Below are 11,010 nucleotides of genomic sequence, written 5' to 3' on the forward strand. Positions count from 1 at the left end.
AAAGCCCACAAAGTCCAGCAGAATGGCACCAAACCAGTCTGGAATTCTGTGATATCACTTCCTGAGAAATGTGTACATTGCAGCCTTTGGCTGTACTGATATTGCAAGAAAGCCCACAAAGTCCAGCAGAATGGCAGCAGTGTTCAGTTTGAAACACACAAATTGCATGTTTAGGTTAAAACAGAGAATAAAATCATACTGAAGACTGAGAAGCTGCAGCTAAAGAATTCACTTAAAAATAGAGCAGTTCCCTCTAGAGCTGTTTGAAAAATCCTTCAGCTGAACTTGTGATGCTGAAAACACTGTAGGAGTTTTAGAACTCCTCTGGGAATGGCCACTTGCTTGCAGTGGTACTCACAAAAGACAATTTTTTTTAGATTCCTACTTTCAAGTAACAACAGCATCCACAGCTCTGCTGTGCTGATCAGCAGAAGTCAAATTACAATTAGGGTGTCACTTGTTAATCCCACGAGGGTCATTCCCATCCTCCCAAGTGGTGTGTAAGAGGTGGAAGCAGGAGCAGAAGAGGCAAAGAGCCTTTCCAACTGCTCCAAGTCCACAGGAGATGCTCAGTGGTGAGGGAAATGCCTCCCAATGCATCCCCATGAGCACAGCTCTCCCAGTTCCCAGCAGTGACACTGGACAAGAGGAGTTGCTCTGTCATCGAGGGATCCTGAGGCCCAAAGGTCCCTGAAAATCCTGAGGGGATTTGTTTTCATCTTTAGATGCAAAATAAATGGAAAGGCAAAATAATACAGGGGTGTTGGTTTGCTGAGCTGTCCCTTGGATGGGGAATTCTGCCCCATGAAGTCCCAGAGTGGTTTGGGTTGGAAGGGACCTCAAAGCCCATCCAGTGCCACCCCTGCCATGGCAGGGACACCTTCCACTGTCCCAGGCTGCTCCAAGCCCTGTCCAACCTGGCCTTGGGCACTGCCAGGGATCCAGGGGCAGCCACAGCTGCTCTGGGGAATCTGTGCTAGGGCCTGCCCACCCTGCCAGGGAAGGATTTATTCCCAATATTCCCATATTCCCAATATTCCCGGCTCTGGCAGTGGGAAGCCATTCCCTGTTGTCCTGGCACTTCCCACTTTTATGAAAATCCCATCTCCAGCCTTCTTGCACATCCCCTGTAGGTACTGGAAAGAGGATTTCAGAACATTCCTGAACTGGTACTTCCTGGAACATCCCTGAAAGCAGCAGATCAAGCCTCAAAATCTGGGAAAAGGCGCCACATTCCCAGCCTGCTCTCAGTGCCATGTCCATGTGTTTATATCCACACCTGAGGTTGCTGTATCCCCTTCCAGGCAGATAAGATCCTGGAGAGCATAGGATTCAATTTAGGGGTTCACCCTGGCATCACAGCAAGAAGTTCTTGAGGAATTAAAAAACCTATTGTGTTTTTGGAGCACATAAAATATTTTAAGAAATGGAAAATAAAAAGCCCCCAAACATTCTTTCTTTCAAGACTCAGATTACCAAAGACTTGGAGTGAGCAGTGTTGAAGATTCAATATCCTGCATAATTTTTGGCCAAAATTCAATTTCCCAAAAATAACCTGGTGCAATAAAAATGATTAATTTGTATTCTAGGTATTTGAAAATAGAAATTTGGCAACCATGCAGAGATGAGAACATCCACCCCCCACTATCTTTTCAAGTGCTTGAATTAAGCCCTCAATTCTGCTCCACTTTAGCCAAATTCTGCCTGTGTGGAGTTTTTGTGGGATTAATAACTGACAATGAAACCACTGCATTTTTAACTGGACTTCCCCAAAGAGCCAAGGACCAATTCCAGCCTCTCTGGTGCAGTCTGTGATAGATTTGGGGGGATACACTGAAGCCCCAGCTCCCAGATTCCTTATTACAACATAAATAGAGCCTAGGGAAGGGTCTGCTCATCCTGTGGTGCCTAGGGTTTATTCCAAGCCTAAAAACATCCCTTTCTATAAAACAGCCTTTCACAAAGGTTATTTTTCTATCATACGTATGTTCAGCAGCACAGAGACAATTCCCTCTGCACAGAATAGAATAACATATAAAATATTCCATAATAACATATAGAGTAGAATAACATATATAATATTTCATAATAATATTTTTAATAGTATTTAGAAAACAACCCAGAGCCAATGCCTTTATACCCACTTATCCTAATCCCATAAAAGCAGAGAATTAAGGCTGGAAAAAGCCTTTAAGATTCAAGTCCCACTGTCACCCCAGCACCACTACAAGCAGATTGGTTTGCACACCAGAAAGGAAATTTGCTTTCTTACACACTGCTGAAGTTGCTTTCCTTCTCTTTGTGCTCATCCTGTAAAATCCTGCCCTCCAAAACCCCTACACACACTCCAACTTTTTTATTTCAGCCTCATTTGTCCCGGTCACAGAAGGAGCATTGCGCTCATCCAAAGGATAATACCCAGAGACATCTCCCCTCTGACCCCGAGGAAAATCTCCAGATCTCAGCACAAAAGGGCTTTTCCTGCAATTGTCAGCAATTCCTGAGGAGAGAAAGCAGGAGTTTACAGCTCTGTCCACTGCATTAGAGAGCTTTGGAGAGATCCATTAGCACAACAACCCCGGGAGTTACGGAGAGCGGGAGCTCGCTGAACTGCTGCTTCCCAGCTGCCAGGGCCAGCAGCAAGTGGAAAAGCTGGGCTTGTAGAAGCTTGGGTCTCTATTACCCAACTTAATAAAGGTGGCCTGCAGTTATTAATCATCCTGATTGCTCAGAAGAGAGAGTGGAACAGGCTCTGTGAACACTACACCCAGTAGTAGAGTACACACTTTCCCAGCAAAGCCGGACTGGCTGGACATGAAACAGGAGACAGCCAGTTGGTGGCAAATGTCCCCCTAATCTATTTATTTCATCAGATTTTTATCTAATTCAATCAATTCTGTTATTATTTAATCTATTCCTTTTCTAAGTTTGCAATTTAATTTGGAATGAAACATTACAGCGGGAAGAAATGATGAGAAAAAGAGGAGGGGACGTGGAGTGGAGGGACAGGAACGAAATGACCCCAAAATGTTCCTGTCAGAGAGATGAAGGGTAAAGGACAAAGCAGCTATAGCTGGACCTGTGACTCAGGAACCTTTCATAAAGGGCAGGAAACCAAGTGCCACCTGTGGAAAGGGCTCAAGGGCAAGGTCACTGCCACCATCCCGACAGGCACACAGTGCAGTCTGCTGTAATTAGACTTAATTCAGGAATTATCTGGCAAAAATCATACAGTAAGCACGGGAATGTGACTTCTCCTGTGGGAAAAGTAACAAGACTGAGTGATTTATACCCTGCAGCTGAGATGAGCTGATTTTTTACCAGTTCAGGGACTGAGGAGAAGAAAAAACACAACTGCAGGGAAATCATCCACGTCTGAAACACTTCCCCAAACTGTGTGTTCCAGCTCCCAGATATAAAATTTATTGTCTCATATACTATGATTAGACATAAAATCTTATGTGATGCACAATGTACATGTGCTGTATATTATGATCTATAATTTACAGCAGTATTTACTGCTGTAGTATTTTATAACATCTCTTTTAAGTGCAGCACAGTTTCTGTGCATTAAGTAGAGCTCCTTTGAAGAATGATGGCAGTCAGCTTTAGATATGCAAACCATTAAGTTGGAAGGTTCATATTCCAAAAAACTCCTTCAGCAATAACTCCAAGCATCAGCACTTGATTCTACATTTGGATTTTCAGGGAAAAGCCTGCCTGGCCACTTCTGCATTGTGTTAAGAGGGTTCAGCATGGATCTTCCTTACCTGGGGAACTGCCCCATTCTTTTCAGAGCATAAAACTGATTGAGAAAACAATCAAGCGCTCCCCTAAATTTCCATATTTCAAGAACACTCCATCATCTGTGCCCACCAAGTTTTCTGAAGGAGAGGAGCACACACTGAATTTTCCAAGAAGCCTCAGCCTATTTTCTCTGCCCAACCTGCAGCAGAAAGGGGCCTCTCTGCACAGCCATAATTAAAGTGGGCAAGAGAAAAGGCAAATGGGACATTGATGAGAGTATGAAAAGCTTGATGAAGTTAAAGCAGTTGGAGGAAAACACTGAATAACTGCAAAAGATCCTATTGGAAGTGTCAGCAAAGACAAGTCCATTGTATTCCTCAAAAACTCCTAAGCCAAATACTGATGCTTTTAATCTTTCCTTCCCTGCTTTGCTCCTTTTATGTGGACCATTAACTCCCACCCATCTCTGGCTGTGCTGAGTGTGGAAAAACTGAATTATATAATCCTTAATACCTCATAACTCCTCATGAAAAGGACAGCACCTGGTATAACTTCTCCTCCAAAGTTGTTTAAACCACTATTTATTTTATTGTGAAAAATCACTGTAATTCCACAAATGACTCATGTGCCCCCCTCCCTAACATTCCCCATCACCAGCTGTTGGCTAAATGTTCTATTTTCAGGGATTAGTATTTGCCAGAATGAGAGGAGAAAGAGCTGAGTAACTTGTGTAGTGACTAATTTAATTCACAGATCACAGAATGGATTATGTTGGGAAGGGATGTTAAGGATCATCTTGTTCCAACTCCTCTGCCACAGGCAGGGACACATCCCACTAGATAGGGCTGATTATAATCTTTTTCTCTGTTAATTAATTACACATGAAATTTTTATAAATTACTGCATTATTTCAAATGGCAAAACTAATTCAGTCTGAGAGTCCAAATAATTTGTTTTTCCTTTGCCTCTGGTTGCCCACACAAAAAAAATCACAAATTCTTATTTTGTATTTATGGGCTGCACAAATTATTAAACCTGTATAAAAACAGGGAGAGGGTGATCTTTTAAATTTAAGAGGAAAACATGAGAAATTTGAAGAGAGCAGTGAAATAAATAGATTTTTCTGTGAAATAGACCTTTGTACACAGCTACAAAATTATTTTTGAGATATTTGTTCTCTACAAATATTTTCAGGAACGAATGGGCCTATTTGAAAACAAGCTGATGTAATTCTTCTGGCAAAGGCTGTCCTTAAAAACTTATTCTTAGAAGAGAAATTCTCCAGCTACCCCGATCTGCCCATGGTGTTTGTGAAGGTAAAGACTTGGATGACTTGGAAGATGACTTGGAGAACTCAAAACCTGATTTTTTAAAACTTTGTACTCATTCCAAAGCTTTGTTCTCATTCCAAAGCTTTGTTCACTGTGAAATACAGAATTACAGAAAGGTTTGGGTTAGAAGTGACCTCCAAGGCCACCAAGTCCAACCATCAACCACCACCACCCTGCTCACCACTAACCCATGTCCTCATGTGCCAATTCCACTTGGTTTTCAACACTTCCAGGCATGGGGACTCAAAACTTGCCTGGACAGTCCCTTCCAATGCTGAAACCACCCTGTCCATGAAGAAATTCTCCCTAAATTCCAATCTAAACCTCCCCTGGTGCAGCCTGAGGCTGTTTCCTCTCCTTCTGTCACTTGTTACCTGAGGAAAGAGCTTGACCCCACCTCAGCAGAGCCTCCTTTTAGGAAGTTATTTCTTTTTCTAGGCAATACTTCATTTTAGGAAGTTATTCCTGGTTCTAGGCAATCCCTCCTTCCAGGAAGTTATTCCTGGCTCTAGACAATACCTCCTTTAAGAAAATTATTCCTATTTCTAGGAAATACCTTCCTTCAGGGAGATATTAGTATTTCTAGGCAATCCTTCCTTTCAGGAAGTTATTCCCGGTCCTAGGAAATAATTCCTATTTGTAGGCAAATTTTAGGAAATTATTTTAGGAAAATTTTAGGAAATTATTCCTATTTGTAGGCAATCCCTCCCTTCAGGAAGTTATTCCTGGTTCCAGGAAGTGCAGTCCCTGTGAGTTCAGCCTGAACAACTTTGTTGGTGGTTCTGGCATTCAAATCTCTCAGAGCAAACATACACCTGGCCCAAAACAGAGGGAGAAAAGGGGAACATGTCCCACATCTCCAGGAGCAAATCCATCAGGAATTTTTCCTAGCCCAGTGGGGCACTCAGAGACTTTTCCAATGACTGGTTAGACCACCAACCCCAAAGTATTTAAAATTCTGTGCACAACAAGCAGGATGGACCAGACCTGTGCGAAGTGCCACTCATCACTGATTGAAATGACAAAAAAAAGGACAAAGATTGGTTACAGACCATTTCCTACAGCATTTTCTATCTCATATTAGCTAATTCCATGACAGCAAGTAGAGAAAATTGTCTGTGTGTTACAAAAAGAAGCCAGAAGTGCAAACATGTTTTGTCTGGGGACTCTTATTGGCCAGATAAAAACCTCCCTCACTCCTGATCCATCCAATCCCGAAGGCAGGGAATTTTCTCACATTTGGAGATGAAATAAATTGATTACCCAATGAGCTGGTCTTTGTTTTGCTCCACGAGGGTGGGAGGAACGTTGGAGACAATCACTTGCATGTCCAGCTGATTCACCACAGAGACCTGGAAAGAAAAGAGGGAAATTCCATTTACACTGCCAGGCACAGCCCCCTCCCCACCCAACAGCAATGGAAAAATTCCTCTTCTGCCTCCACACCAGGCCCTGATATCCACATCTCTCCTTTTAATTCCAAATAGAAGAGCTGGGAAATCTTGCAGCCAAAGCCCATAAACATCAAAGGTTTAACTGGAATTGTAATTCCAGGTCTGCATCAGAATTATGGATTTTTAAGGTGGGGATAGGAAAAGCTGCTCTTAGTTTAGATTTGACTTCAAGAATCCCAGATCTCCCACGGGCTGTATTCAAAATTACTTCTGAGCATTTGGGTGGTTTGGATGCCAGGAAAATCCTCTCTTGGAGCCATGCAATGTGCACCAAGGGAAATGGAAACATAGGATTAATTCCACAAAATCAATGCTACTTTGTTAGAAAATCAGGAAGGAAATTGTTCATTTACATTGAAGTGATCAGCGAGAGGTTTTATTTTAATCTCCAATTGTTTTATCTTCTCCCTCTATCCTAAAATTGCACATTTTACAACTGAGCTTTTTCCTTTAAGAAAACAAAAAAAGAGAAACAAAGGAGGAAAAAATGCTTCTAATCCACTCAATACTTGTGTGATTTGTTGGAATAAAATTAAATTTCAGTTTTCCACCGAGGTATGGAGTAACCTCAGAGCAAATATCCGGCAATTACTGTTTTTTACTATGAACCCAACAACACTCCAATCTGTTGAGGATTCTGGAGGAAAATTCGGAAAACTAGGCCAATGTTAAGGCTGATAAATTTAAAAATCAAGGGTTAGCCGATTCTAAAAGAAATAAACAAGCCCTGATTTTCCAAAGAGGAGCCCTGGAAGCACAGCAGCAGAAAAACCTAAATGTGCTTCCACATCAAACACTGATTCACCAGCTTTGAAGCTTAATTCAGCTTTAAATATTTAAATGTTCTTGAAATGTCATCAGATGCCCTGATCAGCACGTACAGGCTTCTGTGTAAGAAACACAGAATTATAATGAGCTCCAAATAAAAATCATGCAACGGAACTGGAAAGCAACGATTAATTTAATAGAATTAATTACATTAGCCAATTCAAGCAACCACTGTGCACCCAGGAACTGAAAACAGCATAAAGGCAACACCAAAAACAAAGGCAGTGATTCTTTAAATATGGAAGAAATCACAATTATCATGGCTTGTTCATGTACAAAACCAGGGATAAACACACATTCGTGACAAGTTAAAGGAAACCAAGGGTGTTGGACAAAAATCAAGCCACATTTGAGGTTTCCATGGTAACATTAACTTGCTTGTTATCCCCACTTGTAAAGGCAGGCAAAGCAGAAAATTGTTGGTAACCTCTAGCCCACGAGTGATATCCCTTTGATCCCAAGCTTCTCTCATTAGGCACTTCCCAAGTTTTAAATTCAGCAAGGCAGAGCCTACAAAGACTCTTGGTTGTGATGTGGCACCAGTGGACTCCTGGGAGTGGCTGGGACTGGAACGAAGAGGGGCCTTGAAGCCTCCTCAAACCCCAATAAACATTTGATTAAAGATGTTATCTATGACATCATAAAGATGATATCCAGGATTTCAAATCATGATGGTGAATATCCACTACCTACCCTTCCCCAGCACCTTTAGGTGCTTCCTTGCAGCAAATTAATTTTAAAATGTAATTCTTGTATCTCTTTCATCTCACAGATGCTGAGAAGGAAAACTCCATCACATGGAAGCAAACTGTCAAGCCACAGGTGTCTGACCTGAGCCATCCTGGTGTCCTTCCCATGGATTGTCCCCACCAGTGTGCAACCTTTGACCAGGGGATTTGGCAGACCCTGCTGCTCCCAGAGCTGTGCCAGGGAAGCATCCTGGTCCCAGCTCTGGATCTTGCTCTGCTCAACTTCTGCCCAGCATTGTCCCTCTGGTGGTGACCTGCCTCTTCTCCCCAGACCTCCTCCCAGTGAAGTCCTATCTTCTTCCCCCACATCTTGTTCTTTTGCAGGAGAGTAATTGAATTAATTTCTCTGTTCACTTTTTGAGCTGGTTTTGAAAGAAATAACATCTGAGAGCCTGAGTCCCTGATCCCACAGCAGGAAAATCCTGTTAAAATCGTGGGAAAGAATCTCAGTGTATGGATCACACTTGGTGCATAAAATCGGAGAATCCCAGAGTGGCCTGAGGGGAAGGGACCTTAAATCCCATCCTGTGCCACCCCTGCCATGGCAGGGACACCTTCCACTGTCCCAGGCTGGTCCAAGCCCCAAAGTCCAGCCTGGCCTTGGGCACTGCCAGGGATCCAGGGGCAGCCCCAGCTGCTCTGGGCACCCTGTGCCAGGGCCTGCCCACCCTGCCAGGGAACAATTCCTAATTCCCAATATCCCATCCAGCCCTGCCCTCTGGCACTGGGAAGCCATTCCCTGTGTCCTGTCCCTCCATGCCTTGAAAATTGTCTTTTTGTATTTCTTGTTGTCTCCTTCAGGCACTCCAAGGCCACAGTTTGGTCACCCCAGAGCTTCTCCTGTCCAGGCGAGCACCCCCAGCTGTGCCAGCCTTTCCTCCCAGCAGAGCTGCTCCATCCCTCTGCCCATGCTGGTGCCTCCCCTGGGCTCATTCCAGCAGGTCCATGTGCCAGTGCTCTAGGCAGCATGGGGTTGGGCTGGAATTGTATCTCCAGCTCGTCAAAGTTTCCAGGCCTTGCTCAGAGCGGCTGGGTGCACTGCTCATCACTCAGCCAGACATCAGAAAGAAACCTCTATAAATTAATGAGACATCCTTCACTTTCTAATGTTAATGTCAATTCCTCCTGGCTATATTTTAATATCCTATTAGCGTCTAAATTACCTGAGAATGCCCCATCATTTTGGGAGGTCGAGCATGAGGGTGTCATCTTTTATGTTTACTTGGTGAACTCCTGCAGAACTCACCACACCAAGGATTCTGGCTCTCATCTGTATCCTTTGACAGTGTTCCCATGAAGTGGATAATGCACTCCATCCCTCTCACATTATGCTAATATTGAGCCAATCCATCAAGTTTATAGGTTTTAAGGAAATTTAGCTTGGATGGTTTCAGTGCCTGGACTAAGTCAATGTTCTTTGAACAGCACAAAACCACGAGCCTGACACCTAAAGATGGTGCCAGTTCTGAAATGCTGCTTTCCCAGGGACTGAAAAGTTCATTCTCAGCCCCAAATTATTACTTAACATAAGCAACTAAGACAACTTGGACATGACCAAGGGACACAGAATCATGGAATGGTTTGGGTTGGAAAGGACCTTAAAGCCCATTCTGGGACCATCCCTGCCATGGGCAGGGACACCTTCCACTGTCCCAGGCTGCTCCAGCCTGGCCTTGGGCACTGCCAGGGATGCAGGGGCAGCCCCAGCTGCTCTGGGCACCCTGTGCCAGGGCCTGCCCACCCTGCCAGGGAACAATTCCTAATTCCCAATATCCCATCCAGCCCTGCCCTATGGCAGTGGGAATCCATTCCTCATTGTCCTGCCACTCCAGGCCCTTGCCCAAAGTCTCTCTCCAAGTTTCCTGTAGCCCCTTGAGTCACCTTGGAAGGCCACAATTTGGTCACCCCAAAGCTTCTCCTGCCCAGGTGAGCAGCCCCAGCTGTGCCAGCCTTTCCTCCCAGCCGAGCTGCTCCATCCCTCTGCCCATCCTGGTGCCTCCTCTGAACTCACTCCTAACAGGTCACAAAATCTTTTGGTTTAAGAAATGAAAAGCTTTATTCCAGTGCCTTAAAAAAACTAAGCACAAGCACCTGATGGCTTTTCCCTAGGTCTGCCTGGAATGAAACTTTCGGCAGTGTTTGAATTTCCTGAGGAATTATTCCATACTAATAATCCCTGGCTGATACTTACGAGCACGTCTGCTTTGCTGCTCAGCCCTTTGCCGTAATCATCAGTGGCAATGACCTGGAACTTGAAATAGGATCTCCTCATGTTTTTGAAGAGCATGGCAGTTTTGATCAGCCCCGTGTAAGCCTCGATCACAAAGCCTTCCTTGCCATCCTTGATGGGGGGAATGATGAGCCTGTATTGCATGGCACTGTAATTCCCAGTGTCCTTATCATCAGCCTAATGGGGAAAAGGAAACAAGCACAGGCAAACAAGGTAAATATGCATGGAAGGAGTCATTAACCTTGTCCTTTAAATAAAGTTACATCTTGGCCCAGCAAATTTCTGCCGCTCTGACATTTAAAACATTAGATCCCAGAGCACAGATATGGCTGCTACTTTAAATGCTTCATTTAACTTTGCTGCACTCAGTTTTGCTTTTCCAGCAATTTCTTCCTCCTCTGTTGGCATTAAACTGCTCCAGAAGAAAGAAAAAAAAATTAAAAAGTAGAAAAATATAAGTTGACTTTCAAGTCTGCAACAATACCTAAGAACTGCTTAATTATGAGAAACCTCCACTGCCAAATTCTCATTGAAGAGGAATTATCAAAGAAAAAACCATCTCACCAACTCGTGCACAGACTTACACAAGAATGTCCTTCATATTACAGATATTCTGATGGAGCACAGGCATTTGTGGTGCAATCAAGTAACTTTTCTATAAAATAAAGAAG

General features: G+C 43.6%; 1 protein-coding gene across 1 annotated transcript in view; it reads right to left on the reverse strand.

Moving 5' to 3' along the window:
- PCDH15 (protocadherin related 15) overlaps positions 1–11,010 on the reverse strand; it is a 518,357-nt gene that overhangs the window by 30,711 nt on the left and 476,636 nt on the right. Inside the window, exons 30-31 of the mRNA XM_031063502.1 lie at positions 10,301–10,516; positions 6,342–6,430 (exon numbers count right to left, since the gene is read on the reverse strand). Coding sequence (XP_030919362.1) covers positions 6,342–6,430; positions 10,301–10,516 — 305 coding nt within the window. The remainder of the gene's footprint in view (positions 1–6,341; positions 6,431–10,300; positions 10,517–11,010) is intronic.

This window comes from Geospiza fortis, unplaced genomic scaffold (genome assembly GCF_000277835.1).
Source record: "Geospiza fortis unplaced genomic scaffold, GeoFor_1.0 scaffold284, whole genome shotgun sequence".
NCBI classification, from domain to species: Eukaryota; Metazoa; Chordata; class Aves; order Passeriformes; family Thraupidae; genus Geospiza; species Geospiza fortis.